The sequence below is a fragment of the Salvelinus namaycush genome, chromosome 34 (genome assembly GCF_016432855.1).
Source record: "Salvelinus namaycush isolate Seneca chromosome 34, SaNama_1.0, whole genome shotgun sequence".
Lineage (NCBI taxonomy): Eukaryota > Metazoa > Chordata > Actinopteri > Salmoniformes > Salmonidae > Salvelinus > Salvelinus namaycush.
The window spans coordinates 39,611,849-39,636,519 of record NC_052340.1 but is presented as its reverse complement, the minus strand read 5'-3'; the positions used below and the strand labels follow the sequence as shown (position 1 = coordinate 39,636,519).

Genomic DNA, 24,671 nt, shown 5'->3' with positions numbered 1-24,671 from the left:
CCATAAAGGTCCAGACCTGTAGGTAGATGTCAAGCAAGCCTACAGGGATGCTACAGCGGGGTTACTACTGTATGGGTCTCTGACATACATCCCAGTGTCTCCATCCTGCCTTTGAAAAATAAATAGGTAGCTGGAATAGCACACAAAATAGCTAACATTGTACTGTTAACTAGCAGGCATGAAATAGATAGCAAAGTTAGTTTCAGTAACATGACATAACCATGACGGCATGCATTTATATCACAAGTTCCTGGGCTGACAGTTGGCATGAAATGACAAATGACTTGTCAGAAAAGGGCGACGTCTTCAATATGACATGAGTAAACAAACTAGGTACAACACCCTCTTGCCTAACGTTAGTCAGTATAAAATAAAGATAATCAGCTAACTTAGCTAGCTAAAATACAATAGTATGGGAAGCTTATAGCACAACATGCTAGGAGACTTTCAGAAGATTAATACACATCCATAAACGCTATACTGTACTAGTTGTAAACCGTATAAATATTTATCTAAAATCTGGAAATAAAACTGCACACCTACAGATTGGTAACGTTAGAGAAGGAGCTCCTCTGTCGATGTTTTTCCCATCTTAAGCTTACTTGAAGGATTCAATCAGTGGGCTTCTATATAAACATTCGTTTTTCTAAATATAAATGCTTTACGAAAAGCGTCATGGCTTTTGGGACAGAGAAAATCAACTATACCATTTTCCTACTTAAAAAAAAAAAACGTCACAGAAGTCACGCGTTTTCTACACTTGTAAATGAAAACACAACAGGTGAGAAAGAACATCAAGTGTAAACAAATGCTTAATTTCAAAACGTGTGAAATTAAGAAGACAGGCACTTTATTCACATGTTCATGGCAGAAAAGACATGCTGAAGAATCACGTGTAAAAATGTACACCAAGCGATTAAATGTTGTACTTTCAGACGCATGAAATTGTGCCACCGCACACGTTCTGAACGCATGCGTAGTAAGGGACACATTTCCTGCGTCTGAACGTACCACGCTGTAGCCCCTCCCACCTCAATATCCGGAACTTTGACTTTGTTTGACTTCCGGCCTGTTGAGATGAGTCGCTTATTCAGGGAGGGAGGAGATGTTTCTTAATATGGATCAAAGTTGTTAAAATTAGTCAATTACATTTACAAAATGCAAACGCTACAGCAAGGCGTTTGTGAGAAAAATGGATGAAGAAATTATAACATCTTTTTCCACATTGCATTACAACTACAAAGCTGACGCTGGATTGCTAAATTAGTTTATTTTCATTGAAATATAATGTCTGGTTACCTAGCTAGCAATAGTCTTCTGTCTAGACTCTAGCCTGTAACTAATGGTTGTTACGTTGTAGAACAGAGTAATAGTTATTTGTACTTGTCATTTGTTTGAGACTAACATTAGTTAGAAAATAATTGTTTACTTTGTGTATATTTGTTGTGTAATTGTTTGGCTTTGCTAGTTAGCAAGCTGAGATTGATTTGCTCAAATTGGCTAACTTAGCTATTAGCTAATGTTTTAAGAGAAACAGGCTAGCTCCTTGCAGAATCTAGAGTAGAGAATGTGGAATAAGATGTGTCTGTTGCAGTGCCCAGACGATGTCAGAGAAACCTGCTACAGAGATAAAGAGGTAAGATCTCTATCTTGAGTAGTATTTCAAGGTTGAACCAATGCAATAGCTATTTTAGTGGCTTTGCTAAATGAGCTGCTTTTCCTGAAAATGTCTATCTGATAAAGGTGTTAGTTCAAGTTATTGTTCTTTTTCTTTCTTTCAACATTACAGTCACAACATCATAATCAAGTACTCGAGCATCTGCAGGGCAGCGAGGAGGAGGAACGCTTATAGAACTTTAATTACTAGCTCGTTATATCAGAGACATTTTATTAGCTTGCTAAATGAGCTGCTCTTCCTGAAAAGGTCTATCTGATAAAACTACACTCTTAGAAAAAAAGGTGCTATCCAGAACTTAGAAAGTTATTCAGCTGTTCCCATAGGATAACTTTTTGAAGAACTCTTGTTGGTTCCAGGTAGAACTCTTGTTGGTTCCAGGTAGAACCCTTGTTGGTTCCAGGTAGAACCCTTGTTGGTTCCAAGTATAACCATTTTGGGTTCCATGTAGAACCCTTTCCACGGAGGGTTCTACACGCATCCCAAAATGGTTCTACCTGGAACAAAAAAGGGTTATACTATGGGAACAGCTGAAGAACCCTTTATTTATACGTGTATCTTGTTGTTGTTCTATTGCAATGTCCATGTTACAGCCACAACTTGATGAACAGGTAGTCAAGCACCTGAAGACCAGCGAGGAGGAGAAAAGCCTGCTATGGATGAGCAAGCTAGAACAATAACAACTAGCTATATCAGATAAACATGTTCAGGAAAAGCAGGGAGCTAGTAGTAGTAACATTATTATTATTATGTGAAACCTCACATGCTCATAATCTGTATCTGTGTTATATTTAAGCAATAAGGCATTTCAGGGGTTTGTGGTATATGGACAATATATCCCGGCTAAGGGTTGTTCTTAAGCACGACACGACGCGAAGTGTCTGGATACAGCCCTTAGCCCTGGTATATTGTCCATATACCACAAACCCCTGAGGTGCCTTATTGCTATTATAAACTGGTTACAAACGTAATTACAACAGTAAACAAGTAATATTGACTCATACCCGTGGTATACGGTCTGATATACCATGGCTTGCTACAGTATCTGTCTCATGTTGTACTGATGATCAACATGAACAAGACTGAATTCTGTTGAATTGTCAACTGGTCTAAATTCTTGTTAGGAAGATGTTGCTGTTCAGAATGACATGTTTATGACTGTTGATCACAGGAATCTCCAAATGCCATGTTGAACGAGCACCAGGGATGAAGGAGGGGGAGGAAAACAGACTGCTTCTTTCTCCCACACCTTCACCAAGTCATACAATGTTTGCTTCATGAATAATTGTTACATCTGAAATAAATACATTGTTATTTTAGTATATTCTGTTTCTAATGTTTTTTTTAATGCTGGATGTGAGTAATTTAGCAGGTCTATAGTATAATGTATTGTTTTGGAACATTTATTAAGTATCTATTCAGTCAAAACTCACTTATTATTTTCTGTTTGCTAAAATGTTTTGTACTGTTTGTACTGAGAATTAATGAGCTATTTTCAAAACATTGGATTACCAATTTAAGCGGTGCCGTCTCAGTTTGCATCACATTTTCACATGGACGTGTATATACACACTGAACAAAAATATAAATGCAACATGTAAAGTGTTGGTCTCATGTTTCAAGAGCTGAAATAAAAAGATCCCAGACATTTCCCATACGCACAAGAATTGCCCCTTTATTTAAGCAGGTAGGCTAGTTGAGAACAAGTTCTCATTTGCAACTGCGACCTGGCCAAGATTAAGCATAGCAATTCGACACATACAACAACATGAAATAAACAAAACATACAGTAGAAAAAAAATAAAACAAAAAGTTTATACAGTGAGTGCAAATGAGGTAAGATAAGGCAATAAATAGGCCATGGTGGTGAAGTAATTACAATATAGCAATTAAACACTGGAATGGTAGATGTGCAGAAGATGAATGTGCAAGTAGAGGTACTGGGGTGCAAAGGAGCAATATAAATAAATAAACACAGTATGGGGATGAGGTAGATAGATGGGCTATTTACAGATGGGCTATGTACAGGTGCAGTGAAGAAGAAGCTTATTTATCTCAAATGTTGTGAACCCTGGTCCTTCCTCCGCTGCCTCGGTAACAGTTTATAAATTCCCTTTAAGATAACATTTGAATTCAGCCTTTGTGGTTTGGAAAGTATAGTGACTATTATTGCTTCAATTTATTTATCAAACAAATGGGGGTTTGGAAAAGTAGGTACTTTTCGCAAAACCATCCCCTCTAGGGGATCAAAAGTGTCATAACTTATTTTTTTTATACTTGATATTTAGCTTGATACTTCAGACAAGGAAAAATGATGGATAGCTAATTAAAATAAAAAAATACCTTTATGAATTATGAAACCTTTGTGCTTTTTGTTCAATACATAAATGCTTAAAAAAAGACAAAATGTGACGTTAGCTACTAAATAAAAAAAAATAGGCAATTATGCAAAAACACCTGCAACATCGTCCTTACCCAATAGGCTGTACAGGTGTAATGACCGAGGGTAAAAATGCCCATAACACGCGTTCTAGTCACCTGTAAACACACACTGAACAGGTGTAATGAACGAGTGTAAAAATGACCATAACAAGTGTTCAAATCACCTGTAAACACACACTGAACAGGTGAAAAAAAAATCGCGTGTACAGAAAATTACATTTGATACTCGAAAAAAGCAAGTGAAAATGATAATTACAAGACGTGTTCCGGGTAAAACGATTTGAACCTCTTGGCCTTCCATACGTCATGCTCGCTTATAAAGATCAGATAACTCTTAACACGTGCTTTCATATCTGGCTGGCTCAGTTCGATAATGAGTACGATATGACGCTGTGCGCGGATTGAAGTAACTTGTTAATAAACAAAACTGGCACAGTTTCTTTCTCCACCTTTCCATCAATAGCTGGGGATTCGTAAAATGCGGTTGAAAGGCATATTTTTACTCCTGTCTTTAGGAGCGTTCACATCGTATTACGTTTACCAGCCCATTCCAGACGAGATAGAGGAGAGATGGAAACTCATGTTGACCGACTGTTTCTTCAGAAGTCTCAGCCACCTGGTAAAAAAATACTTTGAATTGATAAACAATGACCTATTATATTCGTTGTTGATTCAGGAAATATATGAGGCTGATTTTATTCTGTTGATGTGTTTTTAATATTGTGATTTTACTATCAAAGAGGAATCCTACTCAAAGTTACGCTTCTCCGATGTGCGTGGGAGTCATGCGTAAAACACATGCATTTATATGAATCAATAATGTTTTTATGATGTTTGACTGGAATGAAGTTGTTATTGGCCAGACCTTTGGCACGGTACACAGCCTAGTTAGTAGCGAAGTAAATGGATTCCGCTGAGGTTGTTGGGTACATGCAGACATGCTGAATGACAGTCACACCAGATTATATTAGACGGTAATCCAGCTATTGTAGACCTGCTCACCTGTTCTAATTATAGACCCTAATAAAGATAATCGATGCTTTATGAACGGAGGAACACCAGATTATACGACTGTTTATATCCCAGCATGACACCAGAGATGATTATCGATTATACATAATGTAATGAAACAGGCAGGGAGCAGGTCTCGAACCCTCGACCTCCTAGCCCGAGGTCCGGCGCGCTATCGACTGTGCCACAAAAGCATGCTCAAGCGGCAGAGTCGATTTCCGCGCATATAAACCCAGGGTCGTTACACTACTCCCTCCTTTCAAAGAGCGCGTCCTCGCGCTAGCTTGCGACTTTACGTCTTACAGGAACGCGCTCACCGGCCAAGCACACGCACTGTCGTGGATGCGAGGTCCGATCACTTCTGACACCAAGGTAATGAAACAGGCAGGGAGCAGGTCTCGAACCCTCGACCTCCTAGCCCGAGGTCCGGCGCGCTATCGACTGTGCCGCAAAAGCATGCTCAAGCGGCAGAGTCGATTTCCGCGCTTATAAACTCAGGGTCGTTACAATAATGTAATGAAACAGCAGGGAGCAGGTCTCGAACCCACGACCTTCTAGCCCGAAGTCCGGCGCGCTATCGACTGTGCAACAAAATAATTATTGTGCGGCAAGAATCGATTTCCTTTGCCTATAAACCCAGGGTCGTTACTTTAAAAAATGTCGTATTATATATTATTGTATTTATTTCAAATTATAACATATATTATACAGAGAGAAATGGTTAAGTTAGACAGAATTCCCCCCTGACTAGATTTCTTATTATTATTTGGAGAAAAAATGCTCAATATCCCCATTGAACTGGGGTCCAGATAAAGATGTTGTCCAGAAGAATCATCTGAAATATTTTCTCCAAATGAACATGCAGTATAAATCCGTTATTAAGCAGACAATCTTTCGCTCGGTCCCGGTTGAGTGAAACAAATACATTTTGATTATGAGGGGGGGGGGACTTCTCCTGGTATTCAGTCAGCGATTTTATGTAACATTTTTCTCAATTGAATTATCCACGGTCATGCCTGTCTCTGTCCAAGAGCAAGGAAGGAGCCTTTACTGACATGTTTGGCCGGTGCATGGCACGCATAGCCTTTAAATAACAACAGGACTGTAGATTCCCTCTGGTGGACAGCTGGGGTCTCTGCTGTAGATTCCTTCTGGTGGACAGCTGGGGCCTCTGGTGGACAGCTGGGGCCTCTACTGTAGATTCCCTCTGGTGGACAGCTGGGGTCTCTGCTGTAGATTCCTTCTGGTGGACAGCTGGGGCCTCTGGTGGACAGCTGGGGCCTCTACTGTAGATTCCCTCTGGTGGACAGCTGGGGCCTCTACTGTAGATTCCCTCTGGTGGACAGCTGGGGCCTCTGGTGGACAGCTGGGGCCTCTACTGTAGATTCCCTCTGGTGGACAGCTGGGGTCTCTACTGTAGATTCCCTCTGGTGGACAGCTGGGGCCTCTGGTGGACAGCTGGGGCCTCTACTGTAGATTCCCTCTGGTGGACAGCTGGGGTCTCTACTGTAGATTCCCTCTGGTGGACAGCTGGGGCCTCTACTGTAGATTCCCTCTGGTGGACAGCTGGGGCCTCTACTGTAGATTCCCTCTGGTGGACAGCTGGGGCCTCTACTGTAGATTCCCTCTGGTGGACAGCGGGGGCCTCTACTGTAGATTCCCTCCGGTGGACAGCTGGGGCCTCTGGTGGACAGCGGGGGCCTCTACTGTAGATTCCCTCTGGTGGACAGCTGGGGCCTCTGGTGGACAGCTGGGGCGTCTAATGTAGATTCCCTCTGGTGGACAGCTGGGGCCTCTGGTGGACAGCTGGGGCCTCTGCTGTAGATCCCCTCTGGTGGACAGCTGGGGCCTCTGATGGACAGCTGGGGCCTCTGGTGGACAGCTGGGGCCTCTGCTGTAGATCCCCTCTGGGGCCTCTGGTGGACAGCTGGGGCCTCTACTGTAGATTCTCTCTGGTGGACAGCTGGGGCCTCTGGTGGACAGCTGGGGCCTCTGCTGTAGATCCCCGCTGGTGGACAGCTGGGGCCTCTGATGGACAGCTGGGGCCTCTACTGTAGATTCCCTCTGGTGGACAGCGGGGGCCTCTACTGTAGATTCCCTCCGGTGGACAGCTGGGGCCTCTGGTGGACAGCTGGGGCCTCTACTGTAGATTCCCTCTGGTGGACAGCTGGGGCCTCTGGTGGACAGCTGGGGCGTCTAATGTAGATTCCCTCTGGTGGACAGCTGGGGCCTCTGGTGGACAGCTGGGGCCTCTGGTGGACAGCTGGGGCCTCTGCTGTAGATCCCCTCTGGGGCCTCTGGTGGACAGCTGGGGCCTCTACTGTAGATTCTCTCTAGTGGACAGCTGGGGCCTCTGGTGGACAGCTGCGGCCTCTGGTGGACAGCTGGGGCCTCTGCTGTATATTCTCTCTGGTGGACAGCTGGGGCCTCTGGTGGACAGCTGGGGCCTCTGGTGGACAGCTGGGGCCTCTGGTGGACAGCTGGGGCCTCTGCTGTAGATCCCCTCTGGTGGACAGCTGGGGCCTCTGGTGGACAGCTGGGGCCTCTGCTGTAGATCCCCTCTGGTGGACAGCTGGGGCCTCTGGTGGACAGCGGGGGCCTCTGCTGTAGATCCCCTCTGGTGGACAGCTGGGGCCTCTGGTGGACAGCTGGGGCCTCTGGTGGACAGCTGGGGCCTCTGGTGGACAGCTGGGGCCTCTGGTGGACAGCTGGGGCCTCTGGTGGACAGCTGGGGCCTCTGGTGGACAGCTGGGGCCTCTGCTGTAGATCACATGACTCATGAGAATGCCCTTTACTCCTGCTTGTTCCTCTCTTGTTTGAATGCAGTTAATGAACATCTGATTCCTTCAGATTTTTTTTATATTTATCCATATCTCTTTCTTTTATCCATATTTCTCTCTTCTTCTTTCTCTTCCTCCCCCTCTTTCTCTCTCCCCCTGTTTTGTCCTCCCTCACAACATCCCTTGTGACTGTATGCCTTTATTCATTCTCTCTTCCCTTCTGTCTCTTCCCTTCTGTCTCTTCCCTTCTGTATCTCTCGCTCCTCCCTTCTCTCTCTCTCTCGCTCTTCCCCTCTCTCTCGCTCTTCCCCTCTCTCTCGCTCTTCCCCTCTCTCGCTCTTCCCCTCTCTCGCTCTTCCCCTCTCTCGCTCGCTCTTCCCCTCTCTCGCTCGCTCTTCCCCTCTCTCGCTCGCTCTTCCCCTCTCTCGCTCGCTCTTCCCCTCTCTCTCTCTCTCGCTCGCTCTTCCCCTCTCTCTCGCTCGCTCTTCCCCTCTCTCTCTCTCTCGCTCGCTCTTCCCCTCTCTCTCTCTCTCGCTCGCTCTTCCCCTCTCTCTCTCTCTCGCTCGCTCTTCCCCTCTCTCTCTCTCTCGCTCGCTCTTCCCCTCTCTCTCTCTCTCGCTCGCTCTTCCCCTCTCTCTCTCTCTCGCTCGCTCTTCCCCTCTCTCTCTCTCTCGCTCGCTCTTCCCCTCTCTCTCTCTCTCGCTCGCTCTTCCCCTCTCTCTCTCTCTCGCTCGCTCTTCCCCTCTCTCTCTCTCTCTCTCGCTCTTCTCGCTCTCTCTCTCTCTCTCTCGCTCTCTCGCTCTTCCTCTCTCTCTCTCGCTCTCTCGCTCTTCCTCTCTCTCTCTCGCTCTCTCGCTCTTCCTCTCTCTCTCTCTCTCTCGCTCTTCCCTCTCTCTCTCTCTCTCTCTCTCTCTCTCTCTCTCTCTCTCTCTCTCTCTCTCTCGCTCTTCCCCTCTCTCTCTCTCTCTCGCTCTTCCCCTCTCTCTCTCTCTCTCTCGCTCTTCCCCTCTCTCTCTCTCTCTCTCTCGCTCTTCCCCTCTCTCTCTCTCTCTCGCTCTTCCCCTCTCTCTCTCTCTCTCGCTCTTCCCCTCTCTCTCTCTCGCTCGTCCCCTCTCTCTCTCTCGCTCGTCCCCTCTCTCTCTCTCGCTCGTCCCCTCTCTCTCTCTCGCTCGTCCCCTCTCTCTCTCTCGCTCTTCCCCTCTCTCTCTCTCGCTCTTCCCCTCTCTCTCTCTCTCGCTCTTCCCCTGTCTCGCTCTTCCCCTCTCTCGCTCTTCCCCTCTCTCGCTTTTCCCCTCTCTCTCTTGCTCTTCCTCTCTCTCGCTCTTCCTCTCTCTCTCTCTCTCGCTCTTCCCCTCTCGCTCTCTCTCTCTCTCTCGCTCGCTCTTCCCTACGTCTCTCGCTCTCTCTCCCTCGCTCGCTCTTCCCTACGTCTCTCTCTCTCTCTCTCGCTCGCTCTTCCCTAAGTCTCTCTCTCTCTCGCTCGCTCTTCCCTACGTCTCTCTCTCTCTCTCTCGCTCTTCCCCTCTCTCTCGCTCGCTCTTCCCCTCTCTCTCTCTCTCTCGCTCTCCCCCTCTCTCTCTCTCTCTCTCTCTCTCGCTCTTCCCCTCTCTCGCTCTTCCCCTCTCTCTCTTGCTCTTCCTCTCTCTCGCTCTTCCTCTCTCTCGCTCTTCCCCCCTCTCTCTCGCTCTTCCCCTCTCTCTCTCGCTCTTCCCCTCTCTCTCTCGCTCTTCCCCTCTCTCTCTCGCTCTTCCCCTCTCTCTCTTGCTCTTCCTCTCTCTCGCTCTTCCCCTCTCTCGCTCTTCCCCTCTCTCTCGCTCTTCCTCTCTCTCGCTCTTCCTCTCTCTCGCTCTTCCCCTCTCTCTCGCTCTTCCCCTCTCTCTCGCTCTTCCCCTCTCTCTCGCTCTTCCCCTCTCTCTCGCTCTTCCCCTCTCTCTCGCTCTTCCCCTCTCTCTCTTGCTCTTCCCCTCTCTCTCTTGCTCTTCCCCTCTCTCGCTCTTCCCCTCTCTCGCTCTCGCTCTCTCTCGCTCTTCCTCTCTCGCTCTTCCTCTCTCGCTCTTCCTCTCTCGCTCTTCCGCTGTCGCTCTTCCCCTCTCGCTCTTCTCCTCTCGCTGTCGCTCTTCCCCTCTCGCTCTTCCCCTCTCGCTCTTCCTCTCTCTCTCTCGCTCTCTCGCTCTTCCCCTCTCTCTCTCTCGCTCTTCCCCTCTCTCTCTCTCGCTCTTCCCCTCTCTCTCTCTCTCTCGCTCTTCCTCTCTCTCTCTCTCTCTCGCTCTTCCCCTCTCTCTCGCTCGCTCTTCCCCTCTCTCGCTCTTCCCCTCTCTCTCTCTCTCTCGCTCTTCCCCTCTCTCTCTCTCTCTCTCTCGCTCTTCCCCTCTCTCTCTCGCTCGCTCTTCCCCTCTCTCGCTCGCTCTCTCTCTCTCGCTCTTCCCCTCTCTCTCTCTCTCTCTCGCTCTTCCCCTCTCTCTCTCTCTCTCTCTCGCTCTTCCCCTCTCTCTCTCTCTCTCTCTCGCTCTTCCCCTCTCTCTCGCTCGCTCTTCCCCTCTCTCGCTCGCTCTCTCGCTCTTCCTCTCTCTCTCTCTCTCTCGCTCTTCCCCTCTCTCTCTCTCGCTCTTCCCCTCTCTCTCTCGCTCGCTCTTCCCCTCTCTCGCTCTTCCCCTCTCTCTCTCTCTCTCGCTCTTCCCCTCTCTCTCTCTCTCTCGCTCTTCCCCTCTCTCTCTCGCTCGCTCTTCCCCTCTCTCTCTCTCTCGCTCGCTCTTCCCCTCTCTCTCTCTCTCTCTCGCTCTTCCCCTCTCTCTCTCTCTCTTGCTCTTCCTCTCTCTCGCTCTTCCTCTCTCTCGCTCTTCCCCCCTCTCTCTCGCTCTTCCCCCCTCTCTCTCGCTCTTCCCCTCTCTCTCTCGCTCTTCCCCTCTCTCTCTCGCTCTTCCCCTCTCTCTCTTGCTCTTCCTCTCTCTCGCTCTTCCTCTCTCTCGCTCTTCCCCTCTCTCTCGCTCTTCCTCTCTCTCGCTCTTCCCCTCTCTCTCGCTCTTCCCCTCTCTCTCGCTCTTCCCCTCTCTCTCGCTCTTCCCCTCTCTCTCGCTCTTCCCCTCACTCTCTTGCTCTTCCCCTCTCTCTCTTGCTCTTCCCCTCTCTCGCTCTTCCCCTCTCTCGCTCTTCCCCTCTCTCGCTCTTCCCCTCTCTCGCTCTTCCCCTCTCTCTCTCTCTCTCGCTCTTCCCCTCTCTCTCTCTCTCTCTCTCGCTCTTCCCCTCTCTCTCTCGCTCGCTCTTCCCCTCTCTCGCTCGCTCTCTCTCTCTCGCTCTTCCCCTCTCTCTCTCTCTCTCTCGCTCTTCCCCTCTCTCTCTCTCTCTCTCTCGCTCTTCCCCTCTCTCTCTCTCTCTCTCTCGCTCTTCCCCTCTCTCTCTCTCTCTCTCTCGCTCTTCCCCTCTCTCTCGCTCGCTCTTCCCCTCTCTCGCTCGCTCTCTCGCTCTTCCTCTCTCTCTCTCTCGCTCTTCCCCTCTCTCTCTCTCGCTCTTCCCCTCTCTCTCTCGCTCGCTCTTCCCCTCTCTCGCTCTTCCCCTCTCTCTCTCTCTCGCTCTTCCCCTCTCTCTCTCTCTCTCGCTCTTCCCCTCTCTCTCTCGCTCGCTCTTCCCCTCTCTCTCTCTCTCGCTCGCTCTTCCCCTCTCTCTCTCTCTCGCTCGCTCTTCCCCTCTCTCTCTCTCTCTCTCGCTCTTCCCCTCTCTCTCTCTCTCTCGCTCTTCCCCTCTCTCTCTCTCTCTCGCTCTTCCCCTCTCTCTCTCTCTCTCGCTCTTCCCCTCTCTCTCTCTCTCTCGCTCTTCCCCTCTCTCTCTCTCTCTCGCTCTTCCCCTCTCTCTCTCTCTCTCGCTCTTCCCCTCTCTCTCTCTCTCTCGCTCTTCCCCTCTCTCTCTCTCTCTCGCTCTTCCCCTCTCTCGCTCTCTCTCTCTCTCTTGCTCTTCCTCTCTCTCGCTCTTCCTCTCTCTCTCTCACTCGCTCTTCCCCTCTCTCGCTCGCTCTCTCGCTCTTCCCCTCTCTCTCTCTCTCTCGCTCTTCCCCTCTCTCTCTCGCTCGCTCTTCCCCTCTCTCGCTCGCTCTCTCGCTCTTCCCCTCTCTCTCTCGCTCGCTCTTCCCCTCTCTCTCTCGCTCGCTCTTCCCCTCTCTCTCTCTCTCGCTCTTCCCCTCTCTCTCTCGCTCTTCCCCTCTCTCGCTCCTCCCCTCTCTCTCTTGCTCTTCCTCTCTCTCGCTCTTCCTCTCTCTCGCTCTTCCTCTCTCTCGCTCTTCCTCTCTCTCGCTCTTCCTCTCTCTCGCTCTTCCCCTCTCTCTCGCTCTTCCCCTCTCTCTCGCTCTTCCCCTCTCTCTCTTGCTCTTCCCCTCTCGCTCTTCCCCTCTCGCTCTTCCTCTCTCGCTCTTCCCCTCTCGCTGTCGCTCTTCCCCTCTCGCTCTTCCCCTCTTGCTCTTCCTCTCTCGCTCTCGCTCTTCCCCTCTCGCTCTTCCCCTCTCGCTCTTCCTCTCTCGCTCTTCCTCTCTCGCTCTTCCTCTCTCGCTCTTCCTCTCTCGCTCTTCCTCTCTCGCTCTTCCCCTCTCTCGCTCTTCCCCTCTCTCGCTCTTCCCCTCTCTCGCTCTTAGGCAGACTTCAGTGAGCTGCTGGGTTTGAAGGACTACATGGGGGTGATGATGTTCATCACCTTTGCTGAACGCGTGTTCCCCGTGTCAGACCAACGTGTGCACGTTACAGAGGAGCTGTTTGATGGGGTGGAGGTGGTGGTGTACCAGCCCAAACTGCAGGGCGGCGACACTGAGCTGAGGAGAGCAGTCATATACCTGCACGGAGGAGGATGGTGCCTGGGCAGCGCCAGTGAGTAGTGGATTTACATGTGTATTTGTGATCACAGGTCGTGTCGCTCAAGGGAGGAAATGAAAGTTGCATTGAATGGCAAAAGGATGTTGGAATCCAACCAGCGTAATGTCGGAGAGGTTCAGTGGGCTGAATGTCGGCACTGGGAATCGAGCCAAGAAATAACCAGAGGCCCCAGTGATATGGGGGAGGGGAATGGGCAGGGTATATGCCAATGAAATACTGTAGGATTTACTTTAGTATTCTACTGTATACTACAACATTCTATAGTAAGTACGTACTACATACTGCTTTTGTTACTTCTAGGTTAGACTACTGCAATGCTCTACTTTCCGGCTACCCGGATAAAGCACTAAATAAACTTCAGTTAGTGCTAAATACGGCTGCTAGAATCCTGACTAGAACCAAGAAATTTGATCATATTACTCCAGTGCTAGCTTCCCTACACTGGCTTCCTGTTAAGGCAAGGGCTGATTTCAAGGTTTTACTGTTAACCTATAAAGCGTTACATGGGCTTGCTCCTACCTATCTTTCCGAGTTGGTCCTGCGGTACATACCTACACGTACGCTACGGTCACAAGAGCCTCCTTATTGTCCCTAGAATTTCTAAGCAAACAGCTGGAGGCAGGGCTTTCTCCTATAGAGCTCAATTTTTATGGAATGGTCTGCCTACCCATGTGAGAGACGCAGACTCGGTCTCAACCTTTAAGTCTTTACTGAAGACTCATCTCTTCAGTAGGTCCTATGATTGAGTGTAATCTGGCCCAGGAGTGTGAAGGTGAACGGAAAGGCTCTGGAGCAACGAACCGCCCTTGCTGTCTCTGCCTGGCCGGTTCCCCTCTCGCCACTGGGATTCTCTGCCTCTAACCCTATTACAGGGGCTGAGTCACTGGCTTACTGGTGCTCTTTCATGCCGTCCCTAGGAGGGGTGTGTCACTTGAGTGGGTTGAGTTACTGACGTGATCTTCCTGTCTGGGTTGGCGCCCCCCCTTGGTTTGTGCTGTGGTGGAGATCTTTGTGGGCTATACTCGACCTTGTCTCAGGATTGTAAGTTTGTGGTTGAAGATATCCCTCTAGTGGTGCGGGGGCTGTGCTTTGGCAAAGTGGGTGGGGTTATACCCTTCCTGTTTGGCCCTGTCCGGGGGTATCATCGGATGGGGCCACAGTGTCTCCTGACCCCTCCTGTCTCAGCCTCCAGTATTTATGCTGCAGTAGTTTGTGTCGGGGGGCTAGGGCCAGTTGGTTATATCTGGAGTACTTCTCCTGTCTTATCTGGTGTCCTGTGTGAATTTAAGTATGCTCTCTCTAATTCTCTATTTCTCTCTTTCTTTCTCTCTCTCGGAGGACCTGAGCCCTAGGACCATGCGTCAGGACTACCGGGCATGAGGACTCCTTGCTGTCCCCAGTCCACCTGGCCTTGCTGCTGTTTCAGTTTCAACTGTTCTGCCTGCGGCTATGGAACCCTGACCTGTCCACCGGACGTGCTACCTGTCCCAGACCTGCTGTTTTCAACTCTCTAGAGACCGCAGGAGCAGTAGAGATACTCTGAATGATCGGCTATGAAAAGCCAACTGACATTTACTCCTGATTATTATTTGACCATGCTTGTCATTTATGAACATTTGAACATCTTGGCCATGTTCTGTTATAATCTCCACCCGGCACATCCAGAAGAGGACTGGCCACCCCTCATAGCCTGGTTCCTCTCTAGGTTTCTTCCTAGGTTTTGGCCTTTCTAGGGAGGTTTTTCCTAGCCACCGTGCTTCTACACCTGCATTGCTTGCTGTTTGGGGTTTTAGGCTGGGTTTCTGTACAGCACTTCGAGATATTAGCTGATGTACGAAGGGCTATATAAAATAAACTTGCTGGCAAAACGCACTAAAGTGCTGTTTGAATGAATGCATACGAGCCTGCTGGTGCCTACCATCACTGTCAGACTGCTCTATCAAATATCAAATCATAGACTTAATTATAACATAATAACACACAGAAATACGAGCCTTAGGTCATTAATATGGTCAAATCCGGAAACTATCATCTCGAAAACAAAACGTTTATTCTTTCAGTGAAATACGGAACCGTCCCGTATTTTATCTAACGGGTGGCATCCCGTTAGGCAAGTCTAAATATTCCTGTTACATTGCACAACCTTCAATGTTATGTCATAATTACGTAAAATTCTGGTAAATTAGGCGGCCCAAACTGTTGCATATACACTGACTCTGCTTGCAATGAACGCAAGAGAAGTGACACAATTTCACCTGGTTAATATTGCCTGCTAACCTGGATTTCTTTTAGCAAAATATGCAGGTTTAAAAATATATACTTCTGTGTATTGATTTTAAGAAAGCATTGATGTTTATGGTTAGGTACACGTTGGAGCAACGACAGTCCTTTTTCGCGAATGCGCATTGCATCGATTATATGCAACGCAGGACACGCTAGATAAACTAGTAATATCATCAACCATGTGTAGTTAACTAGTGATTATGATTGATTGATTGTTTTTTATAAGATATGTTTAATGCTAGCTAGCAATTTACCTTGGCTTCTTACTGCATTGGCGTAACAGGCAGGCTCCTCGTGGAGTGCAATGTAAAGCAGGTGGTTAGAGCGTTGGACTAGTTAACCGTAAGGTTGCAAGATTGAATCCCTGAGCTGACAAGGTAAAAATCTGTCGTTCTGCCCCTGAACGAGGCAGTTAACCCACCGTTCCTAGGCCGTCATTGAAAATAAGAATGTGTTCTTAACTGACTTTCCTCGTTAAATAAAGTTGTAAAAAAACATAACGTTGTCCAAACATAACGATTTACGATTGTTATGAAAACTTGAAATCGGCCCTAATTAATCGGCCATTCCGATGAATCGGTCGACCTCTAACACAAACACTCACACACAGAGACACACGCACACACAGGGGCACACACAGACACACAGGGACAGACGCAGACACACAGGGACACACACACAGAGACACACGCAGACACACACAGACACACAGGGACACACAGGGACACACGCAGACACACACAGACACACAGAGACACACAGAGACACACGCAGACACACACAGACACACGCAGACACACGCAGACACACACAGACACACAGGGACACACGCAGACACACAGACACACAGGGACACACGCAGACACACGCAGACACACACAGACACACAGGGACACACACACACACACACACAGGGACACACACAGACACACAGGGACACACGCAGACACACACAGACACACAGGGACACACGCAGACACACGCAGACACACACAGACACACAGGGACACACACACACACACACACAGGGACACACACACACACACAGGGACACACACACCCCCAGCTACCTGTTGAGTTCATAGAGGTGTCTTCCTGAGATGAAGTAATCAGTGAGGGGCGTGGTGTTGCTCACACACTGGATACTAGAGTTCATAAAGCACGTGTTGCCTAGGTTACTGAGGCCCGTGGCACCCTTCTCCGTAGCAACTGGGGGGTAGACATGTACAGTATTACATACATGTTTGAAAGGTTTTAGGAGAGAAGGGGAGGAAGGTTAGAGACATAAATCTATCTTTAATATTGAAAGTGAAAGCTCTTGATAACTGCATTGTACATAACATGAGTCTTCAATATTCCCAGTTCTTCAATATTCCCAGGTAAGAAGTTTTAGGTTGTAGTTATTATAGGAATTATAGGACTATTTCTCTCTATACCATTTGTATTTCACATACAGTTGAAGTCAGAAGTTAGCCAAATACATTTAAACTAAGTTTTTCACAATCCCTGACATTTAATCCTAGTAAAAATTCCCTGTTTTAGGTCAGTTAGGATCACCACTTTATTTATCGATGATAAAGTAACAGTCACCGCATTGATTATATGCAACGCAGGACAAGCTAGTTAAACTAGTAATATCATCAACCAGGTGTAGTTAACTAGTGATTATGTTAAGATTGATTTTTATTTTAATTTATTATAAGTTTAATGCTAGCTAGCACCTTACCGTGGATTCTTGCTGCACTCACGTGACAGGTGGTCAGCCTGCCAAGCAGTCTACTCATGGAATGCAATGTAATCGGCGTCCAAAAATACCGATTTGTTATGAGAACTTGAAATCGTCCCTAATTAATCGGCCATTCCGTTCAACCTCTAGTGTGTAGTATAGTTTACTATAGAATTAATTTACACTCTGTTCACCCTCCACGTCTCCTGAGGAACATCAGCTCTGTTTAAGCTGTTCAGCACAGAGACCCTGGTAACCAAAGGCAATCATTTCATGTGTGTGTGTGTGTGTGTGTGTGTGTGTGTGTGTGTGTGTGTGTGTGTGTGTGTGTGTGTGTGTGTGTGTGTGTGTGTGTGTGTGTGTGTGTGTGTGTGTGTGTGTGTGTGTGTGTGTGTGTGTGTGTGTGTGTGTGTGTTACTTTCCAGGACTACAAGTGTATTGAGAATGAGATGCTCATCATACTATTGAGTACGTTGCAGCTGTTGATGATATAATATGATATTAGATGACCTAGTCTCTGATGGCTCTCTGCTCTCCTCTCTGTGTGCAGGAATGGGACCATACGACCTCCTGGCTAGGCAGATGGTCATGGATCTTAACTCTGTGGTCGTGTCTGTAGAGTGAGTATATCTTTGTGTATCTGACATACAGCTGGTGTTCTGTTATATAGCTTATCTAACAGGCTGCTGTGAAAGCTCCGATAGGCCGACGATAAACATCTGCATGTTTATATTTGGAGAAATTGTGGAAAGGCAGCTCTCGTTTGATTTGGTAGACATAAACACACACACACACTCTACCTTTTGCCATCTCTCTTTCTCTCTCTTTCATGCCCTCTCCGCTGTGTCTCGCTCTCCGCTGCTCTCGCTCTACTCTTCGCGCTCCACTCTCGCTCTCACTCCCACGCCCCTCTTTGATCTTCTCTCACGCCCCTCTTCGATCTTCTCTCTTTGCTCTCCCCTCTTTGCTCTCCCCTCTTTGCTCTCCCCTCTTTGCTCTCCCCTCTTTGCTCTCCCCTCTTTGCGCTCCTCTCTCGCTCTCCGCTCGCGCCTCTCTCTCTCGCGCCTCTCTCTCTCGCTCTCGGCCCGCGCCCCTCTCTCTCTCGCTCTCGGCCCGCGCCCCCCTCTCTCTCGCTCTCGGCCCGCGCCCCTCTCTCTCTCTCTCTCGGCCCGCGCCCCTCTCTCTCTCGCTCTCGGCCCGCGCCCCTCTCTCGCTCTCGGCCCGCGCCCCTCTCTCGCTCTCGGCCCGCGCCCCTCTCTCGCTCTCGGCCCGCGCCCCTCTCGCTCTCGGCCCGCGCCCCTCTCTCGCTCTCGGCCCGCGCCCCTCTCTCGCTCTCGGCCCGCGCCGCTCTCTCGCTCTCGGCCCGCGCCCCTCTCGCTCTCGGCCCGCGCCCCTCTCTCGCTCTCGGCCCGCGCCCCTCTCGCTCTCGGCCCGCGCCCCTCTCTCTCTCTCGCTCTCGGCCCGCGCCCCTCTCTCTCTCTCGCTCTCGGCCCGCGCCCCTCTCTCTCTCTCGCTCTCGGCCCGCGCCCCTCTCTCGCTCTCGGCCCGCGCCCCTCTCTCGCTCTCGGCCCGCGCCCCTCTCTCGCTCTCGGCCCGCGCCCCTCTCTCGCTCTCGGCCCGCCCCCCTCTCTCGCTCTCGGCCCGCGCCCCTCTCTCGCTCTCGGCCCGCGCCCCTCTCTCGCTCTCGGCCCGCGCCCCTCTCTCGCTCTCGGCCCGCGCCCCTCTCCGCTCTCTCGCTCTCACTCTGCTCTCACTCTGCTCTCCGCTCTCACTCTGCTCTCACTCTGCTCTCGCTCTCTGCTCTCTCCGCTCTCGCTCTGCTCTCGCTCCGCTCTCTGCTCGCTCTCTGCTCGCTCTCTGCTCGCTCTCGCTCTGCTCTCGCTCCGCTCTCTGCTCTCGCTCTCTGCTCGCGCTCTGCTCGCGCTCTACTCTCTCTCTGCTCTCTCTCTGCTCTCACTCTGCTCTCACTCTGCTCTCACTCTGCTCTCTCTCTGCTCTCTCTCTGCTCTCTCTCTCTCTCTCCGCTCTCACTCTGCTCTCACTCTGCTCTCACTCTGCTCGCTCTCGGCCCGCGCCCCTCTCTCTCTCGCTCTCGGCCCGCGCCCCTCTCTCTCTCGCTCTCGGCCCGCGCCCCTCTCTCTCTCGCTCTCGGCCCGCGCCCCTCTCTCTCTCGCTCTCGGCCCGCGCCCCTCTCTCTCTCTCTCGGCCCGCGCCCCTCTCTCTCTCGCTCTCGGCCCGCGCCCCTCTCTCGCTCTCGGCCCGCGCCCCTCTCGCTCTCGGCCCGCGCCCCTCTCTCGCTCTCGGCCCGCGCCCCTCTCTCGCTCTCGGCCCGCGCCCCTCTCTCGCTCTCGGCCCGCGCCCCTCTCTCGCTCTCGGCCCGCGCCCCTCTCTCGCTCTCGGCCCGCGCCCCTCTCTCGCTCTCGGCCCGCGCCCCTCTCTCGCTTTCGGCCCGCGCCCCTCTCTCGCTCTCGGCCCGCGCCCCTCTCTCGCTCTCGGCCCGCGCCCCTCTCGCTCTCGGCCCGCGCCCCTCTCGCTCTCGGCCCGCGCCCCTCTCTCTCTCGCTCTCGGCCCGCGCCCCTCTCGCTCTCGGCCCGCGCCCCTCTCTCTCTCGCTCTCGGCCCGCGCCCCTCTCTCTCTCGCTCTCGGCCCGCGCCCCTCTCTCGCTCTCGGCCCGCGCCCCTCTCTCGCTCTCGGCCCGCCCCCCTCTCTCGCTCTCGGCCCGCGCCCCTCTCTCGCTCTCGGCCCGCGCCCCTCTCTCGCTCTCGGCCCGCGCCCCTCTCTCGCTCTCGGCCCGCGCCCCTCTCTCGCTCTCGGCCCGCGCCCCTCTCCGCTCTCTCGCTCTCACTCTGCTCTCACTCTGCTCTCCGCTCTCACTCTGCTCTCACTCTGCTCTCGCTCTCTGTTCTCTCCGCTCTCGCTCCGCTCTCTGCTCGCTCTCGCTCTGCTCTCGCTCTCTGCTCGCTCTCTGCTCGCGCTCTACTCTCTCTCTGCTCTCTCTCTGCTCTCACTCTGCTCTCACTCTGCTCTCACTCTGCTCTCTCTCTGCTCTCTCTCTGCTCTCACTCTGCTCTCACTCTGCTCTCACTCTGCTCTCTCTCTCTCTCTCTCTCTCCGCTCTCACTCTGCTCTCACTCTGCTCTCACTCTGCTCGCTCTCTGCTCTCACTCTGCTCTCACTCTGCTCTCACTCTGCTCTCTCTCTGCTCTCTCTCTGCTCTCTCTCCGCTCTCTCTCCGCTCTCACTCCGCTCTCACTCTGCTCTCACTCTGCTCTCACTCTGCTCTCACTCTGCTCTCTCTCCGCTCTCACTCTGCTCTCTCTCCGCTCTCTCTCCGCTCTCTGCTCTCGCGCTCTGCTCTCGCACTCTGCTCGCTCTCTGCTTTCGCTCTCCCCTCTTCGCTCTCCCCTCTTCGCTCTCCCCTCGCTCGCGTGTTACCAGTACTAGTAATAAGCAACTGGGTGAGAGAGTGAATTGGCTCTTCCTTAATCACAAAATTGGATTCCTTCCCAGATTCCTTCCCTAAATTCCTGTGGGTGTGTACAGTAGTACTAAGGGTGAGTGAGAGCGAGATAGTGTGTGTGTGTGCAGACTGCCAGCCAAATTCCTGTGAACAACATTCCAATGCTAAAATGTGTTATTCTCCAAACTGCTTCATGTGTTCATGGGCTGAATTATATGACTTTATTATACAGTATCATTATATGACTTGTCTTTTATCTCCAAACCATCTAATGTAAAGCTATGCTCTTGTATCAGCTAGCCTTTATACAGTACATAGATTATACAGGATGAGGAGGTTGGTCTAATGTCCATTGCTCGTGTTTCTTGGCCCAAGTAAGAGGTCTCTTCTTATTGGTGTCCTTTAGTAGTGGTTTCTTTGCAGCAATTCAACCATGATGGCCTGATTCACCCAGTCTCCTCTGAACAGTTGATGTTGAGATGTGTCTGTTACTTGAACTCTGTTAAGCATTTATTTGGGCTGCAATTTCTGAGGCTGGTAACTCTAATGAACTTATCCTCTGCAGCAGAGGTAACTCTGGGTCTTCCTTTCCTGTGGCAGTCCTCATGAGAGCCAGTTTCATCATAGCGCTTGATGGTTTTTGCGACTGCACTTGAAGAAACTAAAAGTTTTTGAAATTTTCCAAATTCTGACCTTCCTGTCTTAAAGTAATGATGGATTGTCGTTTCTCTGCTTATTTGAGCTGTTCTTGCCATAATATGGACTTGGTCTTTTACCAAATAGGGCTATCTTCTGTATACCACCCCTATCTTGTCACAACACAACTGATTAGCTCAAACACATTAAGAAGGAAAGAAATTCCTCAAATTAACTTAACTTCTTACGGCTGAGCCAGTGAAAGTGCAGGGCGCCAAATTCAAACCAACAGAAATCTCATAATTTAAAATTCCTCAAACATACAAGTATTTCACACCATTTTAAAGATACACTTGTTAATCCCACCACAGTGTCCGATTTCAAAAAGGCTTTACGACGAATGCACACCGTCTGATTATGTTAGGTCAGTACCTAGTCACAGAAAAACACAGCCATTTTTCCAGCCAAAGAGAGGAGTCACAAAAAGCAGAAATAGAGAAAATTAATCACTAACCTTTGATGATCTTCAGATGACACTCATAGGACTTCATGTTACACAATACATGTATGTTTTGTTCGATAAAGTTCATATTTGTATCCAAAACATCCAGTGATTTTGCAGAGAGCCACATCAATTTACAGAAATACTCATAATAAACATTGATAAAAGATACAAGTGTTTTACATGGAACTTTAGATCCACTTCTCCTTAATGCAACCACTGTGTCAGATTTCAAAAAAACTTTACGGAAAAAGCACACCATGCAATAATCTGAGTACGGCACTTAGACACAAAAACAAGCCATACAGGTACCCGCCATGTTGTGGAGTCAACAGAAGTCAGAAATAGCATTATAAATATTCACTTTGATCTTCATCAGAATGCACTCCCAGGAATCCCAGGTCCACAATAAATGTTTGTTTTGTTCGATAAAGTCCATAGTTTATGTCCAAATACCTCCTTTTTGTTCGCGTTTAGTTCCAAAATCCAAATTCATGATGCGCAGGCCAGACGAAAAGTCAAAAAATTCCATTACAGTTTGTAGAAACATGTCAAACGATGTATAGAATCAGACTTTAGGATGTTTTTAACATAAATCTTCAATAATGTTTCAACAGGAGAATTCCTTTGTCTGTAGAAATGCAATGGAACGCAGCTAACTCTCACGGGAGCGCGCCTGAGTGAGCTCGTGGCACTCTGCCAGACCCCTGACTCAATCAGCTCTTATTCCCTCATCCTTCACAGTAGAAACATCAAACAAGGTTCTAAAGACTGTTGACATCTAGTGGAAGCCTTAGGAAGTGCAATATGACCCAATAGACACTGTATCTTGGATAGGCAAACCTACAAACCTCAGATTTCCCACTTTCTGGTTGGATTTTTTGTCAGGTTTTTGCCTGCCATATGAGTTCTGTTATACTCACAGACATCATTCAAACAGTTTTAGAAACTGCAGAGTGTTTTCTATCCAAATCTAATAATATGCATATCTTAGCTTCTGTGCCTGAGTAGCAGGCAGTTTACTCTGGGCACCTTATTCATCCAAGCTACTCAACACTGCCCCCAGCCATAAGAAGTTTTAACAAGGCACGCCTGTTAATTGAAATGCATTCCAGACTACCTCATGAATCTGGTTGAGAGAATTACAAAAGTGTGCAAAGCTGTCATCAAGGCAAAGGGTGGCTACTTTGAAAATCTCAAATATAAAATATATTTTGATTAAACACTTTTTTTGCTTACTACATGATTCCATATGTGTTATTTCATAGTTTTGATGTCTTCACTATTATTCTACAATGTAGAAATAAACCCCTGAATTAGTAGGTGTTCTAAACTTTTGACCGGTAGTGCACCTCAGCTGGTACAGGTGAGATGACCTGAATTCTATCTAACCCCTCCCCTGTTTCTGCCCAGGTACCGCCTGGCCCCCGAGCACCATTTCCCTGTCCCGTATGAGGACGTGTACCGCGTGGTGAAGCACTTCCTCCAGAGGGCGGTCCTGGCCCAGTACTCTGTCGACCCATTACGCATCGCTGTATCGGGGGACAGCGCCGGGGGAAACCTGGCTGCAGCCGTGTCCCAGCAGGTTAGATGTTAGTGTGTGTGTGTGTCCCAGCAGGTTAGATGTTAGTGTGTGTGTGTGTCCCAGCAGGTTAGATGTTAGTGTGTGTGTGTGTCCCAGCAGGTTAGATGTTAGTGTGTGTGTGTGTCCCAGCAGGTTAGTTGTTAGTGTGTGTGTGTGTCCCAGCAGGTTAGTTGTTAGTGTGTGTGTGTGTCCCAGCAGGTTAGATGTTAGTGTGTGTGTGTGTCCCAGCAGGTTAGATGTTAGTGTGTGTGTGTGTGTCCCAGCAGGTTAGATGTTAGTGTGTGTGTGTGTCCCAGCAGGTTAGATGTTAGTGTGTGTGTGTGTCCCAGCAGGTTAGATGTTAGTGTGTGTATGTGTCCCAGCAGGTTAGATGTTAGTGTGTGTGTGTGTGTCCCAGCAGGTTAGATGTTAGTGTGTGTGTGTGTGTCCCAGCAGGTTAGATGTTAGTGTGTGTGTGTGTGTCCCAGCAGGTTAGATGTTAGTGTGTGTGTGTGTCCCAGCAGGTTAGATGTTAGTGTGTGTGTGTGTGTGTCCCAGCAGGTTAGATGTTAGTGTGTGTGTGTCTTAAAAGCAGTATTATCTATCCACTGTTTTGATGTATAATTAGCTGAGATTAGGAGGAGCCATCCAAGGCTGCAGTACAGTACAGACCACTAGTTCTAATAGTTGTGTGTGTGTGTCTCTACAGCTGCAGCAGGATCCAGAACAGCAGCAGCAGCTGAAGGTCCAGGCCCTGCTCTACCCTGTGCTGCAGGCTCTGGACCTCAATACCCCGTCCTACCAGCAGAACCAGAATATGCCTATCCTGCCCCGCACCCTTATGGTGCGCTTCTGGAGCGAATACTTCACCAGCGACAAGACCTTCTTCAGGGCCATGATGACCAACACTCACAACAGCCCGGAGTCCGCTGCGCTGCTCAACTTCGTCAACTGGAGTGCCTACCTGCCAGAGTCCTACCGGGGGACGTATAACTACAGCGTTCCGGTCGTGGCGTTGTCGGCGGGAGGGTCGGACGGGCCATCGCGCTCCATCGCTGACCCCCGGGCCTCGCCCCTGCTGGTCCCGGATGCCGTTTTACGCACGCTACCCAAGGCCTACGTTCTGACGTGTGAGTACGACGTGCTGCGGGACGACGGGGTGATGTATGCTGCACGCCTGCGTCGCGCCGGAGTCGAGGTGACTCATGAACACTACGCCGGAGGTTTCCACGGCGCCCTCATGTTCACCGTGTGGCCAACCGACTTCCTGATTGGACGCACGATGACGGAGAACTTCATCAGATGGCTGCAGCATAACTTGTAGAAAACAGAAAAAAAAGTTATGGTCCTTCAATGTTCATTCCTGTTTCCCATAGCAACCCAGCACCTGTTATGTGCTACTGTACTTTAATTTTTTTAATCTTTGGTTATTTTTACTCATCTTGTTTATTTTTAAAACTAAAGCACTGTCTGTTTGTAATTAAAAAAGGACACCTACTAAGGGGTTTTACACTCTGATACTACATCTCAACAACAACACCAGATGCCAGTCAAATACTGGTTAGCCTGGATTTTATAATCGCCAAGGAAACCAATGAGGCAGAACATGAGGCAGACCAACTGATGCCAGATACAAGACATTTGATGAAGCCAAGTGCTGTACATTTTATTTTGGACATTTCCATCTTGTTCTGCAGCTGAATCGTAGATCACTATAATAGCCCGTGTGTTTTATTAGCAGA

The 24,671-nt window shown here is 49.6% G+C and overlaps 1 protein-coding gene across 1 annotated transcript; it reads left to right on the top strand.

The window, feature by feature from the left end:
- The first annotated feature begins 4,470 nt into the window (after positions 1-4,470).
- LOC120029010 (arylacetamide deacetylase-like) lies at positions 4,471-24,253 on the top strand. Its single transcript, XM_038974294.1, has 5 exons — positions 4,471-4,736; positions 12,524-12,752; positions 17,318-17,387; positions 22,779-22,950; positions 23,639-24,253. The coding sequence occupies exons 1-5, from the start codon at positions 4,596-4,598 to the stop codon at positions 24,251-24,253; spliced, it is 1,227 nt and encodes a 408-aa protein (XP_038830222.1). The 5' UTR covers positions 4,471-4,595.
- The last annotated feature ends 418 nt before the right edge of the window (positions 24,254-24,671 follow it).